Source organism: Adiantum capillus-veneris, chromosome 14 (assembly GCF_014529385.1).
Source record: "Adiantum capillus-veneris isolate H3 chromosome 14, ASM1452938v2, whole genome shotgun sequence".
Classification (NCBI taxonomy): domain Eukaryota; kingdom Viridiplantae; phylum Streptophyta; class Polypodiopsida; order Polypodiales; family Pteridaceae; genus Adiantum; species Adiantum capillus-veneris.
Genome location: NC_140944.1, coordinates 139,325,689 through 139,352,240, shown reverse-complemented (window position 1 = coordinate 139,352,240; position 26,552 = coordinate 139,325,689). Strand labels below are relative to the sequence as shown.

General features: G+C 48.9%; 1 protein-coding gene across 3 annotated transcripts in view; it reads left to right on the top strand.

Annotated features, from left to right (window-relative positions):
• EMB140 (EMBRYO DEFECTIVE 140) overlaps positions 1 to 26,552 on the top strand; it is a 151,117-nt gene that overhangs the window by 26,392 nt on the left and 98,173 nt on the right. For all 3 annotated transcript variants that reach the window (XR_015190240.1, XM_086529140.1, XM_086529139.1), the window contains exons 8-10: positions 21,681 to 21,731; positions 21,849 to 21,953; positions 22,052 to 22,197. Coding sequence is in view for 2 of the 3 variants with exons in the window: in XM_086529140.1 (XP_086385266.1) it covers positions 21,681 to 21,731; positions 21,849 to 21,953; positions 22,052 to 22,197 (302 nt within the window). In the remaining variant the exon portion in view is untranslated. The remainder of the gene's footprint in view (positions 1 to 21,680; positions 21,732 to 21,848; positions 21,954 to 22,051; positions 22,198 to 26,552) is intronic.

The following is a 26,552-nucleotide window of genomic DNA, read 5'->3' as shown; positions in this document are numbered from 1 at the left end:
TGGAAGCCAATTTAAAATGGAGCGTAGGGCCGTGAGAGTGGACCATGTGGCAACACCACAAATGTACTGTCGAGCTGTGGAAAGGGCTAGCATTGGCCGAAGAACCCAAAGCCAAACAGTGACGCTGACTCTCCAAAGGATGGCCACAAGGTGCACAGGCTGCCGAGAATCCGCTGTGTACCAGCCAACTCCCAACTACTGTAGCTCTATGTGCAACTAGCCACTGAAACATAGTAACTCTTCTCGGTTGCTGCAATCCCACAACCACTCCCAGAAACCTGACAAGAACTCGGCTGTGAGACCCCCTTTTGCCAATGAAGTGCTGCAGCAGGACGAGCCTCTCTCCATGCTACCAGTATGATGCCCCAAGCAACTGTGTACTGGAAAAAGGGCGTCCCAAGGTGATTGGCGGAAAAGAAAGGATCCCGCCAGAACCACTCTCCTGGGTCCCATTGCACTCGTGCCAGAGGGCAGCTCTCCCAAGCCCAAAGCCGTCAGTGGCTCGTCTCAAGGTCTGCTGGGTTAGGGTCTATGACACAGGTCCTCCCATAGATGCCCACAACTCGTATCCTCTGCAACCTATGGAAGCGTCTACAGAGACTGTGTGAAGGCGACCCTCTCCTTGAACCTCAAAGAACATGTGGGGTATTGACTTCGAGCAAGTTCGAACTGCAATGAGGACCTCCAGCCGTGTGAAGGCCCCCATTCATCTGGGAGCTGCTGCCTCTAGAGGGGCGAGCCACTCAGCTGGTAAAACCTATGTAATATCCTGACACATTCTATGCACCCCCCTCATGCCTCACAGTTGGATGCTCTGAACTCCTCGGGCAAGCCTAAAAACTGAAGCATGTTGCCGAGAGTGTGGGCTGGACCCTCTGCCATGGGACCCCAAGAAACGTGAGGCTTGCTACCAACCAGGTGGCCTCTCTGAGTGCTAACCATGGGGTTCCAAACAAGAAGCCGCCTCAAACTGTAACAAACTTGGAAACCCCAAGTCAAGATTCTACCGCGACACAACAGAGATTCACTTCAAAATAATTCACAGTTCACAAGAGAATCGACACGGCCCGGCGTAGTTCCGTGCCAAGAGGTATTGGCCCTAAAGACTGGCGCCCCTTTCGGTATTAATTTTTGTATTAATCTTTGAGCAAAGTACAACTGAGCCCGCGGGTGCTCGCTCTCAAACTCTGCATTTAGATGCTCTGAGAAGTGAGCCCCTAAGGCCGCTTATAAACATTACAAAGGGTTGCTAAAAGTAGAGCCCAAAAGTACTTAAACTCAAAAGCTTTAATTCCCAAAAGCAAGTGGTCTTCAAAAACTGCCAAAAGTAGTCGGCGTAATTTGCGAAAAATCCGTACGGTAGTCAACGCGTTTTACGGAGAGCCGTACGTCGCCACGTCAGCATGTCAGCGCGAAAAGCGGGATTCCGTATAGCCTGTCCGTACGGTCTGCCACGTTAGCAGTCATTGCATAATACGGGATTCTGTACAGTCTTCCCGTACGGTCTGCTAGTCAACTCTGTTTGTGTTTGTGTGCGGGTGGCTTTGTCACGTCACCAATTTGTGCCACGTCACCAATTTGTGACACAAACGCTCCTCCATGCAAGTGGGTGATGTTGCTCTAGGCTACTTCTCAACTGCTCCCAGGACCTAAGCAGGCTTGCAGCAAATCGGTCCTCCAACCTCCTGCTCAGACCAACTTTGCGCATCTTTGTAAAAATCCACCTGATGGACGGGCTCCAGGGGTCGCCCGCATGAGGGACTCGAGCTCGAATCCTGTGAAGCAACAACTTCTCCATTGGAAGCAGTCCTCTGACCACAAACTTCCCAAGGAGGGCTCTGTGCCAGGCCGCTTTGGCTCGGACTAACTAGGTGTCACGTCCTGACCACAGAAAGTTCCCGATCAGCCTTTCTAGCTAGTTGATACATGAGCTTGAGAAGATCCAACAAGACGTGATGTGCGACATAGTAGCTAGCAAGACCTGGTTAGCCACTACAACTCTGCCTGCCAAAGAGAGCCTCCAATGAAGCAGCTTCCTCCTAATGGACAAGAGGAGGGGAGCAGTCTGCTGCTCAAGGGACATATCTAAGCCAACTTGACAACCCAGATAGCGTATAGGGAGTCACTGGGGGAATCCACCTGAAGCCCTCACCCGGTGACCAATCAGGCGTAGGAGCAGTGCCAACCAAGAAAGCCACTGTCTTCCTCTAGTTGATCAGTGCTCCTGATGCACAACAAAACACCTCAAGAGCCAGCTCACACCTGTGCAAATTGGCCTCTTGGCCCTCCAAGTACATGGCCGAGTCTTCAACAAACTCAGCATCAAGTAGCTCGTCTCCCTTAATAGGGAGCTCTAAACCACGCAAGCCAACCTCCTATGAAGTCGAAAATCTGCTCATCGCCTCCGCATAGAAAAGAAAGAGGAAGGAGGCAAGAGGAAAACCCCGTCTAACCGAACGCATGAGCATGAAACGTTCCCCTCTTTCCCTTGCCAAGAGCACTTGATTGTGCGCACACCTGTAGAGGGCTGACACACCTCTAATCCAAGCATCTGGAAACCCCATCCTGCGTAAAGTGCCCTCCAAGAAATCGCAGTCAACTCTATCGTAAGCCTTCTCAAAACGAGGAGTATCACAAGATCCTCTCCTTGGAGATGCGCGAGGGTAGACGCCTTTCAAAAGGTGAAAATGTTGTCAAGGATACTACGCTCCTTGACAAAACCTGTCTGGTTCCCATGTATAATGCTCTCAAGTAGCAGCTCAATCCTCAAACTCAGAGCCTTTGCTAAGATTTTGTAGGTTGAGTTGAGAATGGTGATGGGTCGCCACTGCCGAATCTCATTCAAGGAGCCTCCCTCCTTGGGAATAAGGTAAATCAAGCCCTCACTCATGCTGTCATCAGTGTGCAAGATGTACTGATAGGCGCTACAAAGATTGGAACCAAGCATGTCCTAGTACTCCATGAAGAAGCTGGGAGTCAAACCATCCTCCCTTGGACAACTACCTCGGGGGAGTGCTCTGAGGGCCTCACGAAGTTCTCTGGCCGGAGAGAGAAAGCTCTAGTCTTCGACGCATCTCTCAGTAACAAGGCAAGGTATCTGTGCCCAAACTTGCTCTCTGCATGCATCCTGACGCTCTAACTGCGGCTTAACTGACAGCAAATCACGGTAAAAGTCAATGCAACTCTATTGAGCTTTCAAGGAGCCTGATTTTACTTTTGCGAGGTAAAGCTTTGCACGAAGCTTTCTAGGCATTAAATTAATATCTGCGAGAGTGGTTTCACTCACGTGAAAGTGATCACACTTGGTGATTGTTTAGTAAACTAAGGTAGAGCAATGTGTGTGTAGAGATGATGTATGAAGTATATAAATAGGCCATTACTTTGTCAAAGTGCAGCGGAACGTGTGGAGGTGCACGACGAGTGTGCCAATCTTTGTAGCCAATGAACCTAGTATAACTAGGCCCCACCTAGCGGCTACACACCACATATACAGGTCTATGCACTTGTAGAGTCTAGACACCCATTTATTGGATACAATACGACTCCGCGATCCCACAACCGAGCATGTCCATCTATAGAGGTTGGTGGTTCCTGGTCACCCAGATCAGTGTCTCAAGTGCCAACAGTTTGGGCACATGGTGAGCGATTGCCCTTCCCACCCTCCTCGTCGCCGTGAGCCACAACATCCTCCACCTCAAGGCGAAGCGGAGAGTTGGCAGAAGGCCCCTCGTCGCCATACCTTTCGATGGGCCCCCCTGACAGCCTGTCTCCTCGACAATCTCACAGGTTTAAGCTACCCAACTGATTCAGCCACTACCGGAGATACCCTCTACTTCACGACATCCGCCCATGACTACCTCACATGTGGCTATGGAGACTAGCTTTCCACCTTTGACATCCTCACCAGCCCCTTCTCCTTGCCCCCACCCGCTCACAGTGCAACACCATCACCCCTTGCCACCCACCCCAACCCACCTACCCTTACCTATGGCACTCGATCCACTCCACTCCACCTCATGTTCCCGATTGAGGGAATCTTTAAGCGTAGGTACTCCTAGCAGAGTATATACGGGTGAAGCTCAACTGCCAAACTCCCCTCAAATACCCCGGGACCAATAAAATGCGGGAATATGAAGAGTCAGTGAGTTGTAAATAAGGTGCCCAACAAAAAGGTCCTCAAGTGACCGAATTGGACATTGATAAACTCCCATGATGCCTAGGAACTAGTAGGACCTCAGGAGAGCGAGCACTGCCACAGAGAAGCCCTCTCACTAGATCTAGACGGGAGACCTAGGAGATGACCTCCAAAACTCTCGACGTAAAATGGCTGCCTAGTGCCATAGTTGGAACATCGAAACAAGATGTTCAAGTCTAGGGCCAGTCTTTGTCACAAAAGGATGACGTGGCAGTACTACCTGGACGGACAAACAATACAGACAATTGACGTGGCAGTGCTGGCGTGGCAACCGTACGGCATGACGATGTGGCAACTGTACTGACGCTCGCAGATCACGCTTACAGCCTGTTGACGTGGAAGTACGGACATCTGCAAGTCACGCCGCAATTCGCTGGCAACACGCTGATGTGGCTGAACTGTAAGGAATTTCGTGTTTCGGGATGACTACTTTATGGCAGTTTTTGGAGCTAGTTGCTTTTAGAATCAAGATGCTTTTGGGATTATTGCTTTAAGAACCAATTGCTTTTGAGTTTAACTGCTTTTGGGGCACTGCTTTTGGCATCCCTTTGTAAGAATAAAAGAGCCCTAAGGGCCTCACTCTTCAGGGCATATGGACGTAGAGCCTGAGAGCCGAGGCCCCTCAAGAGTTGTACTTTGCAATGATCAATGAATGAAAAAGAAATATTCAAAGGGACGCCGGTCTTTGGGGCCAATCTCTCTGGGCAGGAAACTACGCCGGGCCGTGTCGTCACTCTCTATTAAAGTGCAGTGATTATAAAGTTTCTGCTCGTGTGTTGCTATTGATTTGTGGCTTGGAGTGTCCAAGCCTGTTACAGTGGTATTGGAGCTCAGAATGATTCTTCTTCCACGGAGGATCCGATCCTTTTTGCAACGCACGCAAGTTTTCTTTGTGAAAGATCTTTGTGAAAGAATCTTCGTGTCCCGACCCTGGACTTATTAGCCACTCCCACCCTTCGTACATCGCGCATCGAGTGCGCTCCCGTCTTCATCGCTCTGTCTTACAGGGCATAAAGCCATAAAGAATCCCAGATTACACATGGGTTCTCGTGGAGAATCTGACAGAGATAACACCTTCAGTTGAAAATCCGGCGTGGGAACTGAAGAAAAGAATGAAGATTTGGGCAATTTTTTTTCCGACAGACAAGTTTGCAAGAACGGAGTAAATAGGTCAACTGCAAATTGGCATATGTGTGAACAGATTGATTTAAGTCTCGAGAGTAGCGAAACGCCTGAGGAATCACCTGATCAATGAGACTTTACTTGAGAAGGCGTGAGGCCATTGATTCTCCTCTTAGGTTAGGAGGAAAGCTGGCACGACAGACAAGTGCAGACAAGCGGAACCTGTACTTGCAGAAAGAGATGGACAAGAACTCTTGAAAAGAAGATGAACCAAAGGACCACTAGAAGATAAGCCAGAGAGTTACAAAGCAGCAGCCGAGTGCAGAAGAAAAGACATTCGACGTTTACTGTGATGCTTATGGTCGCAGGTTGGGAGCAGTCTTGATGCAAGAAGGCCATGTAATTGCTTATGAGAGCAGGATGTTTTTATGTCCTGAAACGGTTGCACATATTATGAAAAAGAGCTATTGGCAGTGATCCATGTTCTTACTCAGTGGTGACACTTGGAGCTGATTTTACAGTCTTTACAAATCATCAGAGTTTACGCTACTTCCTATCACAGAAGTAGCTTTCGGAAAAGCAGATGCGATGGGCTAACATCTTGAAACAGTTTCATTTCTAGATTGGGACACAAAAATTTGGTGACGGATGCTTTGTCTCAGAACCCCCTTGTATCGGCTATTTTTGCAATTCATCATAGAAGCTTCAAGGATATGATTGAACAATATGCCACAGAACTTGACTTTGTGGACATCTTTACGCGCATATAGAATGTGGAGACAGTTCCAGGGTATTTCTTGCAGGATTGCTACTTATTGAAGAAAACGATGTTACACAGCCCTTGAGGGAAAAGGTCTTGACCGAGTGCCATGTCCACCTTTTACAGGCCACTCCTGCATAGATACCACCTTGACGGGTGTGGAGCGTTACTTCTATTGGCCGAGGCTCAAAAAGGATGTGAATGACTTTATTCGCAGTTGTTTAGTTGGTGAAGTTTGACAGGCATAAGGCACACGGACTCTTACAGCCTTTACCCATCGCCACCCGCCCCTGAGAAAGCATTGCTATGGATTTCATCTTCATCTCCCCAAGACTCAAAGAAGGCATGATGGCTTTTGGACAGTCATCAACAAATTCAGTAAGTGGACTACCTTCTTTACAGTATAGAAGACAAATTTTTTTCCGAGAAAAAGATCCTTCTATTAGTTAATGAAATTGCCCTTAGGGCTACAACCACCTCTACAAGAGAGGGCTACAACAATCATGATGGGGAGACTCTCCCAATTGAAAAAAAAACAGGATATGTACAATGAGGCTAAATCAAAAGATGGGAGGAGGGAAAAGGCACACAAGTGGACGGTAGTGCCATCTGAGCACACCCTGGACCATGGTGAAAAAAGGCCAAGGACGCCAGAGTCGAAGGAAAGCCTCTCTACGCTCCCACATGCGGTCGGAGCTGCCCTGGAGTCTCTCGAATTGTCCTCTGAGAGTATGGATCAGCTCTAGCCAAAGATCCCGAACAATCTCTGCTAGTGATATAGGGCGAGTCTCGAAGTTGAGGAAGCAGTGGGCCGGCCAGATGAACCAGAGTGTCAAGCTGCTGATGAGCTCCCAACATTGTGGAGTAAGCTCTGTAGCAGGCTAGAGTGTAGGGCGACCCCCCTGCATCACTATCATCCTGCTGCTGGAGGATAGCTCAAACTGAAGTGCCAGGCCCGTGAGAGTGGACCAAGTAGTTGCCCCCCAAGTGTACTGCCGAGCTGTGGAAAGAGCTGGCATCAATCGAAGAACACGAAGCCACACCTGCTCTGCCAAAGGACAGTCCCAAAGACAGTGACGTTGACTCTCCACAAGGTGGTCACAAGCTGCGCATGCGGCCGAGAGACCACTATGTACAAGCCAGCTCCCAATTGCTGTAGCTCGGTGTGCAACCAGCCGCTGAAACAAAGTGACTCGCCTCGACTGTCTAGTGTCACGAGGACGTGGCAACTGCTAACCTTAGTTGTTGGTTTCTTTCCAATGATTTTTGTTTCATTTTTGAGACCCTCTTTTTGAAGTTGCAAATGGTCGGACATTGTATGGCCAATGTGAACGATAGTTTCACCCGCAGACGGGAAGTTGGTCGGCACTGGAATTCGTACAGTAAGAGGATGTCTAGGCTCAGAGCAAGATCATACAGGTCCCCCCCGTCGCACTTAGCAAGTTGGTGGATACTAGGAAGTGAACTCAATAAAGGCATAAAGTCAAGGTGGGATCACCAATAGAAAGTATCCGACAGTTGGGCCACATTGCACTTTTGGATGCGGTCCCAATGAGGATAGATGGTCAGAAGACCGGCGGGAGCCCAACAGAAGCATCTCCTAAAAATTAGGGAACTGCTATTTTGGGCCGTGAAATGTGTTCGCGTCATTACCTTCGGTATGACCAAGGGAACATTTTAGTACTCTGCTGCAAAGTCAACTGATGCATAAGTTGAGAGATTTTTAAGCAGGAAGCCCAATGCGGGGAAATTGCATGTATGAGTGCCAAGTGGCACTTTGTGGTCAATTTACCAAGTCTGGGAGAACAGAACCCGTAACTGACTTTTGAGAGCAGTTTTGGAGGCTGTTAACTTGGATTTTCAGCCATTTCTCTCCATTTTTGAGCTTCCCATGACTTTGCCTAGGTCCAAGGAGCTCATTTTCAGCATTGGAAGGCATCAGATGCGTGTTTACAGGGTTGTTTTGCTGCGTTTTCAGCGATACGCAGGTTTTGGCAACCATGGAAATCTTCTCCTTTTTGCATCTATTTGTTCACAGATGCATTACAGGTTAAGGGCAGAAGAGGGGTTGCTCGATTTATGCTGGGAGGATGCTTCATTGAGAACCTGTCACAGGTTAAGAGCTATGGAGTGCTTTCTTTCCCTCTCATGTACTGTGTGGTGCTAGGAGTGATGCCCTGCACACTACACACTGCTCTCTCTCTCCCCTACGTGCAGTTATGTGATGCCCCACAAGAGGGCTACTCATTTGACTGATGTACAGTTGTGTGGGTTCATGCTTTTGTGCTGAGGCAAGAGCCTCCTTGAGCAGGAACAGGGGTAGCTAACTGCTGCTCCAAAGCAGGCACTGGTGAGGGTCATAACCTCACCGTACAGGTGCAAAATCAGCGCTGTGTATGCGCTGTAATTTGACTGTTTTTCAGCCATACGGACGCCAGGATCATTGGGAATCGTGTCCCACTGGCAAAGGACAGTTAGGGGACTGTTTGGGGCTGAAAACAGGGCAAAAACCAGTAAATACAGCGTGCTGAATTTACTGTTTTTGGACAGGAATCAGAGGGTATACGTCAATGCAAGCGAGTTCCAGCAGGGGAATGGGTTTCGCGCAAGTTTTGGGGCTGTTATGCTGCCGAAATTTGGCCAAATCAAATGGTATCTAGGTGGATACACGTGAAGGATTCCCAGGACCTTACCTTGTAATTTACCCTCCTAAAGAATAAAGAAATACCGAAAGGGGCGCCAATTTTGGGGCCTACAGGTTGTCGGCGTCTGCTCGGAGCATTCTAGCTTCCGAGCCGTGTGTGTATTCAAGTGTTAACTCCCGTCGCAGGTTCTCTTTGCAAAGTGCTCTGTGTGTGTGTTTAAAGTAAAGAATTTCGGGTGAAAGCCAACGCCTACCGCCCTACGGGCCGGTTTCAGTCTAGAGTCCCACAACCTCTCCCAAAAAGCTGCCAAGAACTCAGCTGTGAGACCCTCCTCCTGCCAATGAGGTGCTGCAGCAGGACGAGCCTCTCTCTGCGGTGCCAAGATGTGCCGTCCCAGTCGAACAGTGTACTGAAAGAAAGGGACGCCTGGATGGTCTGCTGAGGAGAAAGGGTCCTTCCAAAGCCACTCTCCAAGATCCCACTGTACTCGTGCCAGTGGAAAACTCTCCCAAGCCCACAGTCTCTAGTGGCCAGTCTCAAGAGCTGCTGGGTCGAGATCTATGACACAAGTCCTCCCACAGATGCCCACCACTCGGATCCTTTGAAAACAACACTCTGCCACCTGTGGGGCCTCTACTGCAACTCGGTGTAAGCATCCCTCACCTTGTAGCTCGAGAAACAGGGAGGGTATAGTCTCTGAGCAAGCCCGAACTGAGATGAGAACCTCCAGTCGCGTGAAGGCCCCCATCCATCTGGGCGCTGCTGACTCGAGAGGTGTGAGCCACTCAGCTGGCACCGCCTCTGAGATGTCCTGACACATGCTCTGCACCCCTCTCATACCTTGTAGAGTTGACTGCCCTGAAGCTTCTCTGACAAGCCTGAAAACTGTAGCCAGTCACCTAAAGTGCGTGCTAGACCCTCTGCCATGGGATCGTAGGAAACATGAGGCCGACTATCAACCAAGTGGCCTCTCTGAGTGGTAACCATGGGGTTCCAAACAAGGGGCTGTTTGCAGCTGCTCCTCCGTGCAAGTAGGTTGACGCTGCTCTCGGCCTCTCCGCAATTGCTCCCAAGATCGGAGCAGACTCACAGTGAAGCGGTCCTCTAGTCTCCTGCTCAAGCCAACTGTGCGCATCTCTGTGAAAATCCATTTAGTCGAGGGTCGCCAGGGGCCTCCAGCCTGAGGCACCCTAGCACTAAGCCGCTGAAGCAAGAGCTCCTTCCAGGGCTCCTCTCCTGGAAGAAGTCCTCTGACGATAAACTTCCCAAGAAGGGCTCTGCTCTGCTGTGCTGGGTCTATGATCCCCAATCCTACCTGAGAACAAGGAAGAATGATGACCTGCCATGCCACTTTGGCCTGGCTATCTGAGTGTCACGCCCTGACCAAAGGAAGTTCCTGATCAACCTCTCTACCTGGCTGATACAAGTACTCGAAAAGATCCAACAAGAAGTGATGTACCACATAGTAGCCAACAACACCTGGTTGGCCACTACAACTCTGTGTACCAGAGAAAGTCGTGCGGATCTCCAATGTAACAACTTCCTACTGATGGACAGGAGGAGGGGAGCAATCTCGAGAGATAAGTCCAAAACAACCGGACAACCCAAGTATTGAATTGCAGTCCCTCGGGGAATCCACCTGAAACCCTCACCTGGCATCCAATCAGGCGTAGGAGCACTACCAACCGAGAAGGCCGCTGTCTTTCTCTAGCTGATTAGTGCGCCTGATGCACAACAAAAAGTCTTAAGAGCTTGCTCGCACCTGTGAAGGTTGGCCTCCTGGTCATCCAAGTACAAGGCTGAGTCGTCTGCAAACTCAACGTCCAGTAGCTCATCTCCCCGAATAGGGAGCGCTAAGCCACGTAAGCCAACCTGTTGTGAAACCAAAAACCTGCTCATCGCCTTAGCATAGAACAGAAAGAGGAAGGGGGCAAGAGAGCAGCCCTGTCTGACCGAACGTGAGCATGAAACGATCACCTCTACCTCTTGACAAAAGTACCTAATTGTATGCCATCTGTACAGAGCTGACACAGCTCTGATCTTAGCATCTGAGAAGCCCATCCTGCGTAGAGTGCCCTCCAAAAAGTCCGAGTCAACTCTGTCGTAGGCCTTCTCAAAATTGAGAAGAAGTATAACCAGATCCTCACCACGGAGCCGCGAGAGGACAGAAGCCTCCCAAAAAGTAAAGATGTTGTCAAGGATACTACGCTCCTTGACAAAACCTGTCTGTGTCCCATGTATAATGCTCTCTAGAAGTGGCTTAATCCTCAAACTCAGAGCCTTAGCAAGAATTTTGTAGGCTGAGTTGAGGATGGTGATGGGGCGCCATTGTCGAATCTCATCCAAGGAGCCACCCTCCTTGGGAACGTGGTAAATCAGGCTCTCACTCATGCTGTCAGGCATCTCTCTTGTATGCAGGATGAACTGAAAAGCACTGCAGAGATCTGAGCCAAGCAAGTCCCAATACTTTAAGAAAAGCTGGGAGTCAAGCCATCCTCACCTGGACAGCTACCACGGGGGAGTGCTCTAAGAGCTGTATGTAGCTCCTCTAGCTGAAGAGGTAGCTCAAGCCTCTGGCGCATCTCCTGAGTCACAAGACAAGGCATCTGTGCCCACACGTGCTCATGCATCTTGACGCTCTCACTGAGGCTCTGCAGACAGTAGATCACGGTAGAAGTCAGTAGCAATTGCACGCATGTCCTCTGGCTCTAAAGCAACTGACCCGTCGGGCCTCCTCAACTGGCTGACCTTGCCATGCGTATGCCGGGGTCTCACTGCCTCAAAGAAAGTGCCTGTCACTCTGTCACCCACTTGGGTCCACTGGGATGCCTGTTGATGGAAAGCAAACTCATGGCGCCTCTCCTCTATGTTGACGAGCTCCAAGGGAGCCTGCTGTAATTGCTCCTCCAACCAAGGACTGTCTGGATGCTGCTCCTGCATCCTCTGGAAGGAAGCAACGCCCCGTTGGAGACGCTGCTCCTCTCTTGCTGCAGCCAGGCGAGCCGAAGACTCCTGAAGAAAGAATCAACTAAGCCGAGCAAGTCCTGAGGCCACTTTGTCAGCATGAGAATCTTGCATGTCTAAGCTCTCTGTCCGAAGAGCCTCCACTCGCTCTCTGAGCGCAAAGTCCAGCAAGACCCTCTTAGGGATGCGTAGCATCGTGCTCCCTCTCCTCTGCCTATCAGTCACTGTGAGGATCACTGGCGCATGGTCCGAAAAGGAAGTCCCTGTCAGAATGCCAACTGTCCCACCCAAGTCACAGAAGTGGTCACTAGTGTAGAAGGGATCTATCCGAGATAGATTCACGCCTCTCACTCTGTGGTCCGAATGAGAGAAGGCCAGGCTGTCTTGGGGCCTCACAAAGCTAGAATGCTGCCACACATCTAAAACCCGCAGTCATACAAAACCTCTCCCAAGTTGCCAGCTCAACTCCATGCACAGTAGTATGGCTACCACCAATCCTGTCAGAGGGGTCCTCCAACATGTTGAAGTCACCCCCTATGCACCACTGCTCTGCCTGGGCAGAGACTTAACAATTTGAGACCAAAACTTTGCACGTGCACTTGCCACATTGGGCGCATAGATGTTCAGGAAGCATAGGAGACAACCCTGAACCTGCATAGTGATCCACTAAGCCCTGCCTGGCACAATAATCCCTCTGCCCACAATGGCCTGCTGCAAAGAATCTGCAATAGTCATACATACCCCACCCTGGATGCCTCCAGGTCCAAATGCAGCTAACCAAAAAGTCTCATATCATCCATGCAAAAGCTGACCACGTTGTCTAATGCGGCTCTCACACACACACACGATGCTCTTGTAGCATAAGTAGGTCAATCTCTCCTCCCACAAGGCATCACTGAAGCTCCTAACGCGTCGGCCCCTTTGACACTGAAACTGGGGCCCACCTAATCCCTGTACGTTCCATGAGACGATCCTCATGGGGAGCGAGAGAGAATTGATGCTGCCGCAACAGCTAACCGTGCTATCTTCGAGGCAGGCTTGGATGGAGAGTAATCCGCATCCGAGCGTCCTCGAGATAGGCGTGACTGCAAAGAGTTTCTAGCCCAAGCCCAAGGAGACCGAGCCGTGCGTAAAGCAACCTCCTCTGTTCAGGAGTCCTCATGTATGTGTACATAGCATGGCGGGTTCTGCATGTCAGTGAAGAAGTGAACCACAATGTGTCTACATCCTGCTGCGTCTGGAGGTGTCACAGAAAACTTGGCCAATGGCCAAAGAGTTTGAAGCAAGTCTGTCACCCCCAGGTCTCCCATGTGATGAGAGAACTGTCACGGGGACTTGGCAGCTGTTAACTATGTCACGAGGATGTGGCAACTGCTAACTTTAGTTGTTGGTTTCTTTCCAATGGGTTTTGTTTTATTTTTGAGACCCTCTTCTTTAAGTAGCAAAGGGTCGGACATTGTATGGCCAATGTGAACGGTAGTTTCACCCGCAGATGGGTAGTGGTCGACACTGGAATTCGTATGGTAAGAGGATGTCTAGGCTCAGAGCAAGATCATATAGGTCCCCCCGTCGCACTTAGCAAGTTGGTGGATACTAGGAAGCGAACTCAATAAAGGCCTAAAGTCAAGGTGTGACTACCAACAGAAAGTATCCGACAATTGGGCCACATTGCACTTTTGGATGCGGTCCCAATGAGGATAGATGGTCAGAACACCATTGGGAGCCCGACGGAATCATTTCCTAAAATTTAGGGAACTGCTATTTTGGGCCACGAAATGTGTTCGCGTCATTACCTCCGGTATGACTAGGGGAACACTTTACAACTTTGCCGCGAAGTCAATTGAGCAACCAGTCGGGAGATTTTTAGGCGGCAAACCCGAAACGGGAAAATGCTTGTAAATGCGCCAAGTGGCACATTTCTGTGCACTTGCCTCATGCATCAAGAAGTGGCGCTGAATTTATAGCTGGGAGGCTCATTTTTGAGTTGCCTGCCACAGGTTAAGAGCTATGGAGTGCTTCCTTTCCCTCTCTGTACAGTGTGGTGCTAGGAGTGATGCCCTGCACGCTACACATTGCTCTCTCTCCCCCTTACGTGCAGTTATGTGATGCCCCACAAGAGGGCTTTTCATTTGATTGATGTACAGTTGTGTGGGTTCATGTGCGATTGTCGAGGCAAGAGCCTCTTGCACAGGTACTGGGTTAGCTAGTGGCTAACCCCCGCAGTGTTACAGGTGAATTCGGAGAGGTTTCACGTGAGAAATCTCGTCCGATTCAAAGGGCAAGTAGCCCTACAGGTGCGGGAGCTCGAGGCCTTACTACAGATGAGACCGGCAGGCGAAATGGAGCCTAAAACAGGGAATTACAGCCTGATAATGACAAAGCTTTTGCTTTCATCCGCCAATTTGAAGTTGCATTTGCAGAAGGGAATTTTAAAGAAAGATCCAAGCTTCGCCATGTCAGTATGTACCTGAAAGGCACCGCCAGCAGTTGGTGGTTAACCCTGATCTTAGAAAATCGCAAACCCCAAGACTGGACTGTTTTCAAAAAGGAGTTTTACGCATAGTTCCTTCCTCCAGATTTGAGGAAGAGGTAAAGAAAGAATGGGATCGACTCTCACAGTCAGAGAACGAAACTGTTCCATGCTGTGTGGATAGGTTTTGGGACGTTCTCTTGAAAGTCACTTCATTCAAGAAGATTGACGATTCGGAGAAGATGCGCAAGTTTGAAGCAGGATTGCATGAAGCCTTGCAAATGGCTATGAAGCTTTACCCTCGGGGTAACTTGCAGATACTTGTGGAATCAGCTCGCATAGCTGATGGAATACATGACACGGGTACTACCAGGAAGATAGAGCAAAGCACTTACCATGCCAAGCAGAAGGCTCTCCATGAGCAGCCTACCTCTACTTCCTCTTCTCAAAAGAAGAAAAGAACCGCCTCCGAAGCAGAAGCAAAGCCAAATCAGCCCAAGAAAGAGAAATATCTCTCTCCTGCTGAATTGAGAACCTACATTAGCGAAGGAAGATGCTTCAAATGTGGACAAGTTGGTCATATGAAGGGTGATTGTCCTACCAAACCTCCACAACCACCCTCTTCCAATGCAGTCCCAGATGTATAGGGAAATACAACCAAGGATGGAAAAGAAAGAGCTCCTCCGTCATAGTTACAGGGGATAGGGGGGACGGGCCCTAGGGCCGGGGGACGCCCGTAACTGGGCCGGGGACGCCATGGGACGGTTGGAAATTTGGCTGGACGGATGGGTTGCAGGCTGCCGGACCGGGGACGACTGGAACGGATCGGGGACAGCAGGGAACGACCTTTTTGAGGCGGGCAAAAAAAATCAGTTATTGAAAAAACTGACTGTTTTGAACGGCCATTTGCAGCCAACGTTTACATTTGGGGGGGGGGGGTGGCCCTTGGGAGGCTATAAAAGCCCCCTTGGGCCTCTTATTCCCTCAAGCTCTCCTCTCTACTCAAGGCCTTGCAAGCTCCATGACTACGCGTCGTGGCCCGTACGCTCTACGGTCTACCTTCTAAAGGCTTCTAACTTCTAAGCCTTCTACACTCTAGTGACTCTACACTTTACCCTTGAGTCTCCACTCTCTCCCTCTTCTACCCACTTTGAAGCTCTCCTCTTCCTTCTACCCACTTTGAAGTTTGAAGCTCTCCTCTACTCTCTCCACACAAGCTCTCCTCTAACTCCTCTAACTTCTAAGCTCTACTCTCTCGAGTCTCTTCACCATCATGTCATCTCAAGCCAACTCCACTTCTCAAGCCGGTTCTTCTCGAAGGAGGCCTGCCGTGCAAACGTGGTCGTGGTGGGATGAAGTCGACTTTAGCACACGTGGCAAAGGTGGCGGTGCAAGACCATGGACATGCAAGCTATGCCCATACAAGTGAACTGGTGGTTCAAACAAACTGCGAGCCCATCTTCTTCACGAATCCGGTCACGAGGTGAAGTTTTGCCCTCGAGTAACTCCTGAGAAGAGGTTGGATCTTCTTGAGAAGCTCACGGTGTATGAGGTCGCGGAAGCGGCCAAGAGGGGCTGTTTGTTGCCGTTGATCCCTCCGTCACGGCGACACCGCGAGAGCAAAGGGAAGCCAACCTTGACGACATCTCTCGAGGCTTCAAGAGCCATGCATCTACACCATCCTCTTCCGTTGCGCATCGCCAAAGCACCCTCAACGAAAATTGGAATCCTAAATTGAAGGAAGAGGTGGATAGGTCGGTTGCCCGATTCTTCTTCCACGACCACATTACCTTCCATGCTTCGCGGTGAGTTTCCCCTGGCATATGATTGCACGCGGTGAGTTTCCCTTGGCATATGCACATTGCAATCTTCCATTTTGTATTCATAATGGGTTCTAACTTCTCGACTCTCTACTCTCCATACTAACACAACATGCTCTATTTTGTGTGGATAGGTCTCCATACTTTCGAACCATGGTTACGAAAATAGGGGAATATGGCTCCTCTTATGTGCCACCTTCATCGGAGAGGCTTCGCACCACCCTCCTTGACAAAGAGAAGCTTGCCGTGGAGCAAGCGGCCCAAGCAACAAAGGATTTGTGGGAGACCAATGGCGTCTCTCTCCTTGTAGATGGATGGAGCAACACCCGCAAGCGGTCCATCCACGGGGTGCTGGCCTACTCTCGGGGGGAGATGTACTTTGTGGAGTCACATGATGCATCCGATAGTGGCAAGGCCGCGGAGATGCTTGCCGCGGAGTGGACAAGCACCCTAGAGATCACCGGCCCGGAGAATGTCCTTTGTCTGGTTGTTGCAGATGGAGAGGCATCAAATAGGGCAGCTGGGGCTATCATTGAGGGCATGTATCCCAGCATCCATGTCACATTTTGCATGGCGCATTGCCTCAATAACCTCCTCAAAGACATAGGGAACTTGTCATGGATTTCACCCACCATTGGTGACGCCTCTCGAATTGTCTCCCTCGTGCTCAACCATCAAAAAGTGCGCCATAAATTCTCAAAGAGGAGCCACTTGTCCTTGCTCAAATATTCAGAGACAAGATTTGCATTCAATTGGCTTATGCTAGGCCGCTTGTCTACATGTGGCGGAGCCTTAAGGGGCCTCTTTCTCAGTGATGAGTTCCAGGCCATGCCGGAGTCTACATCAACAACATGATTGAAATGCTGAGAATGGGCCGACGACGCCGCTTGGTGGGAGGAGGTGAAGACTCTTGATGCCATGGTCAAGCCTATTCTACACCTACTTTGAGTTGTGGATGGCTTGCAGCCATGCATTGGCAAAGTCTACGAAGCCATGGATCGGATGATAGAGGCACTTGAGAAGCTTGTGCTTGATTCTGTTCAGTATGCGGAGATTCATGGCTTGTGTGAGTCGAGGTGGAATGGATATTACTCTCCACTTCATGTGGCAGCTTATGTGCTTGACCCTGAGTTTTAGGGAAGGTGTCAAGAGACCGACAAGGAGGTGAGCAAAGGATGGCGGCTTGCATTGGAGCGCCTTGAGCCTAGCAGTGACACTACGCGCAAGATTAGAGACGAGCTACTGAACTACAGGCAAAAGAAGGGCTCCTATGGATGTGTAGATGCACAGCTTGATCGTAACAAGATTGGCTCGGTTTTGTGGTGGGAAACTATGGAGGAGATGGCCCACATTTGCAGCGCTTGGCTATTCGTGTCCTTAGCCAAGCATGTACCACTAGTTGCTTGGAGCAACTATGGAGTGTGTACAACCACATTGCCTCTAAGAAGAGGAATCGCCTTGGGGTCGAGAGGGCCAATGATTTGGTGTTTGTGAGCGCTAACTTGCACATGCTTGCCAAGAGCGTCACACACAAGGCAGATCCCTTCACTGAGTGGGAGATGGCACAAGAGAATCCATCTATGGCTGTACACTTTTGGAGGAGCTCGAGGACGACTTCAAGTCTCAATGCGAGCCTCCCGAGCCCTCATACGTCGCTGACGACCTCGACTACGACGACGATATGGAGATTCAGCAGGCGAGCACTTCTTGAGTTTGATGATCATTGATCACTCAACTCTCGAGTCTAAACTCTTGAGTCTACGACTCTACCTACTACATAGCCCTTTGTACTTTTTGTTATCCTTGAGGCCTTAGGCTTGTCCTAAGTCCTTTAGGCTTTTTGACTCTTGAGCCCTTGTGGCACGCACTTCTCATTTTGTATCCATCGATCATCGATGTTTTATTAGCACATTTCCGCCTATATGACTCGTGTTCTTTGGTCTATTTAGTGTAAATTTGTGGTCAAAGTGATGCTCTATGTGTGTGGCATGTGTGTAGGTCAAAAAATGCCAAAAAAACTCCTTTTTTTTTGCCGTTTCGACCCCCGTCCCCGTTTCTTGACTTTTGCCGTCCCATCCCCATTCCCGACCCCGTTCCCGACCCCGACCCGCCGTCCCATGTAACTATGGCTTTCGTTGAGTTTTGTGGAAGATAGACTCTCGTTTTTGAGAGCTTCCCAAAATCTCATAGCAAAGGGAAAATCCTCTCAGTATTCAGAGAGTAGCTCTTGCACTCTCTCAGTCAGAAGCAGAAAAGAAAGAATAGAGGACGGGCTACTGCCCCGTTCCTGTGCTTGTAAAGATGCTCCCTTAGTAATAAAGATAATCTCTTTATGGGGGGGGACCAGCCCATCTTCTGGTCCCCAATGAAGTGTCAAGCTCTCTCTCTCTCTCTCTCTAATTCTCTTGAGTATTTGAAATACAATCAAAAGGCGGTTTACGCTTCCGTATTTTTTGTGACAGCATGCCTTAGTCCATTGCTTGGATAGGGGTCCCCGGTTGCCTAGTTTGTTTTGGAGGGCAACATGGGAGAACATTGGCACGCGGTTGCAGTTCTTCTCCTCGTTCCACCCGAAGACAGATGGGCAATTTGAGATAGCCAATTCAATCGCTTTGAATTTGTTGAAGTCTTATTTTTTGGATCAAAAGACTTAATGGGAAAAGTTTTTGCGCTTGGTGGAGTTTACCTACATCAACACACGGGGAAGGTGCCATTTGAAGTATTCGAGAGTGCTAAGAAGGTTCTTCAATTTCTAAGCACCTAAGACAAGATTCTCTTGAGGTAGAAGTTTGAAACAAAGTCTAGTAGGCCTGGAAGGCCATCTAGCCGTTCAAAGGAGGAGATAGTCCTCTTCTGACAATGACTAGATCAACAAGAAAACAAAGGCGTTCATGGAAGGGAGTCAAGTTGTCAGGTTTTAGACGTTTTCCAGGCTACCAAGACACCCATCAAGCCCTTGAGTTTGTACAACAGTTTGACGTCGCCTTCTTTGGAGAGCAATTCTCAGAACATTCCGGGGAGCGAAAGGCGGCATCTTACTTGAAAGAAACGGTGCAGACATGGTGATCTACTCTGTTGTTTTGCAGAGCAACACATTCGACGTGGTTGATTTTTTTTTTTTTTAATGTCAACTTGGATATTAGATGAATATACAAGAGATGTCATCACGACGTGGCATCCCTTGAAAATGACTGAGAAAGATATATTGAATGACTACTTCCAGAGGTTTTGGGATACTTGTTTGCCAGTGTCTTTGTTTCGGAAGATTACTTTGAAAGACCACATTGAGTGGTTTTGTTGTGGTTTGTTAAAGAAATTTAAGACTATGCTTTAAACTAGAAGTCTGACTCCATTCAGAGACTTATGGGACATGACTAAGCAACGATTTCGAATGCATGCTTGCTTGTTGACTTATGCGACGGACAGGATAGTATCCACCTCAAAAAGGCAAGAGTCTGCCAGTGAAGAGAATGAATCAAGGGAACCGGATGACAGCTCATCATCGGATTCTGGAGAATCAAAGGGTTCCGACGAACTAAGGGAACCAGGTGCAAGTTCATCAAAGGATTCCAGAGAAAGAGGAATCAGATGATAGTGCGTCTTAGGGTTCCGATGATTGACACTGACGTGCCAATGGATAGGGAAAGCGAAAGACTCTACCCGTAGGTCCCAAAGCACAAGGAAAGAAAGGAAAAAGGGTATCAGCTGGTAGATCAAAACATTCCCTAGACCAAGGATAAGATTTCTGGAGCAAATCAGTATGATCTAGATCTGAATACTGCTTTTGCCAAGGTGCACGAGGCTCTTGTGAAGTCTCAAGCATGGCTTTAGAAGGCAGCTGACACGATTCGACGTCACTTGTTGCTGAAGGAAAATGATTTGGGTGCTCTTACGGTTTGAGAAGGTACGTCTTAGGAAACGAAAGAAAGGAAGAACGAAAGAATGAGATGATGGTCACTTTGGAGCCCAAATGAACCTGAAGTGAGAGAGCGAGGAGATATTCATTCCGGAACCGATACTGGCTTTCCACGACAGGAAAGAGAAAGGTAAAGTGAACGGTGGTTCTTAGTTAAGAACCATCGGGCATTGAATGCGAAATGAATGGAGGAGGAGGACCTAGTAGACACTCCTCGGATTTGGAACTTTATCTCGATGCTTTTGGTCTAGCAGTGGCTATTCCAAGAGTTCCCACAGATTACCTAGATGTAATAAAGTCACTGACTTCCCTTTGAATCTGGTGTAGGTGGGACTGCATAAGAGGGGAGTTACTCCACTCCTTTGTCACAGATTACCTAGATGGAATAAAGTCACTGATTTCCCTTTGGGTTTCAAGGATACTGATGGGCTGATAGTATTCTGTTGAATGACTTTTTGCGAGAAGTACTTCGGCTTGCGATCCCCGAAACTTTGCGATCCCCGAAACTAATTTCTCGCACACGATAGTGCTTGAGGCAAATGATTACTCGCACACGACAGTGCTTGAATCGAAAATCTTTATAGACATGATCGCAATATGGGATTAGTTAATCCGACATTAGTGAGGTTTGGGATGGATTTAGATGTGGTTACTAAATACGTTGCTAGCAGTCATGGTCTGAGATTTGGAATGATTTTTTCTGTGATTGATTTGTCATGTGATGTCTTGTGATGTCATGTGTAGTGATGTGGCTGTCGTCTTTGTACAAGTGCTGGATTTGTGTTGTCTGCTCGGATGGACACACTGTACGGACAAATGACATGGCAATAGTACGGCATGATGATGTTGCAATTGTACAGACGCCCGTAGATAACGCTGGCAGCCTGCTGACGTGGCAGTACGGACGTTTGCAAATCACTTCGCAAATTGCGTTGGCAGCAAGCTGACGTGGCTGAATTGTCCATGATTCGCACTACTGCTTTATGGCAGTTTTTAGAGCCAATTTCTTTTGGAATTAAGATGCTTTTGGGATTATTGCTTTAAGAACCAATTGCTTTTGAGTTTAACTGCTTTTGGGGCTGTGCTTTTGGCATCCCTTTGTAAGAATAAAAGAGCCCTAAGGGCCTCACTCTTCAGGACATCTGGACGCTGAGCTTGAGAGCCGAGGGCCCGCGGGAGTTGTACTTTTGCAATGATTAATGAAAGAAATACCGAAAGGGGTGTCAGTTTTTGGGGCCAATCTCTCTGGGCACGGAACTACGCCGGGCCCTGTCGACACTCTCTATTAAAGTGCAGTGATTATGAAGTTTCTGTTTGTGTGTTGCTATTGATTTCTGGCTTGGAGTGTCCAAGCGTGTTACAGCATTTCTTGCAACACAGCTTCAGACATGGAGAGAGGATTATGATTAATTGCTAGAGGTGGCATACTTGTTGGAGACTCTAAATAACAAACGAAACTCACAATTCATACTGAGGTGTTTCTATTTGAGACATGAATCTATAAGCGCAAGTTATGATGGAATTACAGAAATCAGACCTTTATATTGTAAGCCTCTGAGATCATTTGCAGATGTGTTTTGAAAATTGTTTACATTGTCATAGAATGACAAAAGTAAGCAGCTTTTAGGTGAATGAATTTACGTCATTGGCAGATATGTTGTGAAAATTTTTACGATGACAAAAGGAAGCAGCCTATAGATGAAACATATACAGCATCAGAGAATGTTCTGAAGTTTTTATTGGCTGCATTATGGTTTGCTGCATAACTCATGCAACGATTTTCTTCAGGTTTTTGAGCAGTCATTACATTCAGGGTTTGCTTTTTCTACTGCAGAAGAGGTGAGATACATCTTATTTTCCAGTTCAGGAGATTTTGGGTTCTAGAATTTCACTCTTTCTGCATCTCTGTGATTTCCTCACCTTGATATTTGTAATCTGAAATTCCTTTTACTTCAGTATCTTGATCATTTTCTTACAAGAGTGGATGGGCTACGGAGAAGAATGTGTGGAGGTCAACTTGACAAATCGCTTTATCTCGGAACTTTACGAGAAACTTTTACTGTGAGGGTTACCGTGAAGTTTTTTTAATAGAGTAATGAATGTAGACTACCTATAGAGTTAAGTCTAGTGTAAGAGTTTTATATTTGCCATGTTCCCAGCAAGCAGTGGAGATTTTGTCAACATTTTTTCCAACCTTTGTGGATCGGTCTTTGCGTCTACATTCGTATTGGGCTCGGCTTGAACATTCCCTTGCAAATGACATTGCTGCAGCTCGGGGGGTATGGGAGAATCTTATCAAATCAAGGTGCGTGCTCTCTCTCTCTCTCTCTCTCTCTCAACTCTGGACTCCAATGTAGAGAGAGAGAGAGAGAGAGAGAGAGAGAGAGAGAGAGAGAGAGAGAGATGTTATATTAACGTCTTCAAAAGGCCAAAGTGACCTATGAGACCAGAAAGTTACAATGTGGTGGATCTGATACAAACTCAGAGTAACAAGATGATAGAATGACAAAATACTATGGAATCCTAAACTGCTAGTTGCGAACTAAGCAGCTACCTGGGATAGCTAGATCACAAGAGATCCAGCATCGATCGTTGGCGGATCTCATCAATCTCCTCCATGGTCAGTAGTCTGACCGGGTGTCGTGCATGTCGGGCCAAAGTGATCCGAATCCTCTGATGCAGCCTCCGTCGATGCTGTGTAGTCCTCCGCAATCGTGGGCGTCTGGATCTCCCCAACTCAGTCGCTCGGTCGATCAGTGTGCCTCTGGTGTGAGTCGACGAGCTCTGCTATGGTAGTAACTCCTCTGGGTGTCCAGTGGCACTTCTAAAGAAGTCTGTGATCTGTCTTTGAGATTGGCTAGCCTCTCCTCTCATCAGGCTCTCTCTGTGTCTGCGTAGCTCGAGCAAAATCAAACCCTAGCATCTCTGATCCTCATACCGCATGACTCTGGAGAATGGTCCAAAGCCCTCTCTGAACAAGCAATGGAAGCGGCCTTGTACCTCGTAGTAGACGGGGCAGTGGCATGTGTAGTGCAACTCTGTCTCAGGCTCAATGTCGCACAGGGGGCATGTCCTGGCCTCTGCTGGTACTCCGTTGTATCTCCCAGTCTCAATCCGCAGCTGGTGTGAAGATGTGCGTATCTGGCCAATAGCACATTGTATCCCATGAGACAAGTGGGTGTCCATGTATCTGGGCCTCGTCACAAAACCACCCACCGTAAGCTGAAGGAGATGATCTCTGTAGAAAGCCATCTTCGTGCCCAGCTCTTGTGCTGGCTGTATCCATGTCCTCCTGGTGTCTAGCTGAGTCAAGTCCTGACGGATGGGCCTGGTGATCTCGGACTGTGTAAGAGTCAGAGAGGGTGCATCCAGTGAGTACTGGAAGGGAGGCAATCTGTCTATGCTGAACCCATGCACCTGAAACCATGATATCATTTCCCCATACCAGCATGTTGTATCTCCGTGCATGGCTAACTGTCAAGAGGACTCAAGTGCAAGGCGGGCATATCTGTCTCTAGGAAGTTCCCACATGTGGTGTATGAAGAAGACAGATTTGGTGAGCGCCTCAACCACTAGTGGGAGGGCAGCTACCTCAGCTCTGACAATAGCACGTGGTATTGAAGCCTTGGCTCTAATGAGATGCGAGATCATAGAGACCAGAGGCTTCTCCATGTCCCCTCATCCATCACTGCGGCCTGTCCTCCCGTGATGATCCAATGAAGGTCCCCAAATCTCAGCTCCGTAAAGCAATGCAGAAGCCACCATAGTGTCAAAGAGCCAAAGCTTCGTCCGAGGCTCCTGAAACTGAACCTGTGAACACATCCTTTCCAATCTACCCAATGTTGCATGGGCTCTGGTCAATCTAGTCTCTGCTGCCCTCCTCAATGAAAATGCTGGCCCACTAAAAACCACTCCGAGGTAAGTGTAAGCATCTGTATACTCCATTGTCTCCTGGCTGTATGTGAATGCTGGCGCTGACCTCCTGATCCACTGTGGGGTGGTATTAAATACCATGACCTTGGTTTTACCAAGGTTGACGGACAAACCACCTTCCTGAGCAAACCTATGCAAAGCATCCAAGTGACGTTGCATCCCCTTCGGAGAGTCGGAGATCAACACAATATCATCAGCATATAACACAAGTGGAATCCATGTCCTTGCCAGCTGTGCACCTCTATCACCATCTCTCTCAATGTAGTTAGAAACCTCATTCACATACATACCAAGTAGAGTAGGAGAGAGCGGGCAGCCGTGCTTCACCGCAATAGTGGAGTGAATCGGTGTGGATAGACCCTCTGAGGTGCGTACATGCCCCACTACTGACCTGTATAATGCCATGACCCCCCAAATGAGCTCTGTGGGTACTCCCATTTGCTGTAATCCGCGCATCAATCTAGCTCTGGGCACTGTGTCAAATGCTTTGCGGGAATCCACAAAGCTACAAAAGATCCGTGTCCCATGCGATCTGCCCTCCTCAATGATGGCTCTGAGTGTCAAGATATGGTCAAGAGTAGAAAAACCCCTCCTAAACCCTGCCTGCCCTGCTGCGTGTATCCACTCTCTCTCTGTCCATCTACTCAGCTGCTGCTCAAGAATAGATGCGTACAACCGTGCCAATGTGTGTCCAATCATGATAGTGCGATAATTCCCAGGCTCCATAGGGTCTCCCGAATTGAAGATAGGCACAATAGTAGATAGGCTCCAAGTATCAGGCAAGCCCTCACAGATGGCACGGTTAAACATAACTGCTAGAAGCTCTGCTAGTAGATCTCTGGCATGCGTGCAATGCTCAGCCACCAAGCCATCATGATCGTATGCTCTCCCAGTCCTCATCCTGTCAATGGCCTTCCTCACGATCTCAGCGATGAAAAAAGCACATATGCGTGGGCTTGGATCCGGGGGGGTCTGGAAGGGGGGGCTGCTCAGGAACTGTGTACAGAGATGATGCGTACTGGCCCTTGTCCTTTGTAGAAGTGATGGCGGGCGGGGGGGCGGGGGGTGGGGGTGCTCCTGAAAGAGCCGCCATGCCTCACGTGAGTCTTGACTCAAGAATAGCTGGTATAGATCCTGCTCCAGGCGAGCCAAAAATGCCCTCTTCTTCCGCCGCGCTAGGTGTCGGAAGTCAATCTGTGACTGTCTGTGAGTGATGTCCCCCAAAAGCACCTCCCTTTGAAGTCTAGCACTAGTGTCCCGGCATTCCTCATCATACCAACAATTCTGGGGCATGCTCCGCGAGCGGCGTCTGTGCTCAGGCTGGGTATGTGGGTATGCCTCTACTGCTGCATCATGTAGTGTCTGTGTCAATATAGTAGTAAGCTCCTCCACAGGTCGCCCTGGCCCCTCTGTACACAGGCGTCTGCCACATCTATGTATACAGAGTCTGTCTCCTGTGTGAAGGTGGAGCGAGTAGGGGCTGCTGTCCGTAGCCTGTGTGCTACACTAAACTGAAAAGAGATGGTCAACAACACAAGAGCATGATCCACTGCCACACCAACAGGTCTGGGTCCAACCGTGAGATCCTGGATACTAGAGATGAGGCTCGGCTGTGCCATGACATAATCCAGTGTGCTGGCTCCATGTGTGTGTGGAAAGCATGTAAAACCCCTCGTAGCGGGAAATCTTTGTAGGCCATTCAAGATGGCCAATCCATGTGCAGTCCCCATGTCTATCAAGTGTCGTCCATACTCAGTGTGTTCTCCATCTTATGAGTCTGGGTAGGCCTGTCTCTGCAACATCTAGCTCTCTCAGCATCTCCTCTGAAGTATCATAAAATACTGTCTGATGATGGGCAGTCCTAGCATTGAAATCCCCTAGAATGATGATGTCACCATCTCTAGAGAACTCCCATATGTCATCATCCAAAATAGAAAAGGGGGACTGTCCTCTAGGTGGTGCATACACTGACGTGCTCAGGGGAAAGTAGCAAATAGTAAGGTAAAGATATCTGTTTTGTCTCTGCTCTCAATCTCACCCACATGTACATAGCTTGCTCATCCCTGCGGGCTATATGTATCAATGGTTGCAACTCCTCCCTGAATAACGCTGCCACTCCTCCTGAGCCCTGCCCTCTGTGCTCTGATCGTGTCTCCTGTCTACAGGCTGTCTCCCATCTATATCCACTAATGTGAGGCATAGACTGCCCAGGGGCCTGATGTGTCTCAGAGTAGAAGACGATGTTTCTTCCCGTAAAACTATCCTCAAAAGCGTCCACATCAAGTCGCATAGATCCATTACAATTCCAAGGGGCAACTTTGAGTGTGGTCCCATGGGTCTCGCACCGTCATGTAGAGCGCCGCTCTACAATCACCACCCGGCCATCTCTGTAGAAGGCCGTCTTCCCTTCTCCCTTGCCGCTTGAATCTCTGGCATTACCTCTCTCATATGCGCAAGCTGTGTGAGAGTGAGGTCATCTCCAAGGAATATGCCCGTTTTCTTTAGTGTAGGACGCTTCTTCGAGAAGTCCTTTGCCTCCATGGATGGGAAACGGATGATTAAAGCTCTCCCTTTTGAAGTCTCCCCATTGCCTTGTGTCTTCTTCCCCACCCTCCATGCCTTTCTATGAGTAGCCTCACTACCCATCATGCGGAGCATTTCTTCAACTTCCCCTTCCACATCATCTCGGTCTTTTAGACCGGTTACTCTTATATGCAAAGCTCTAGT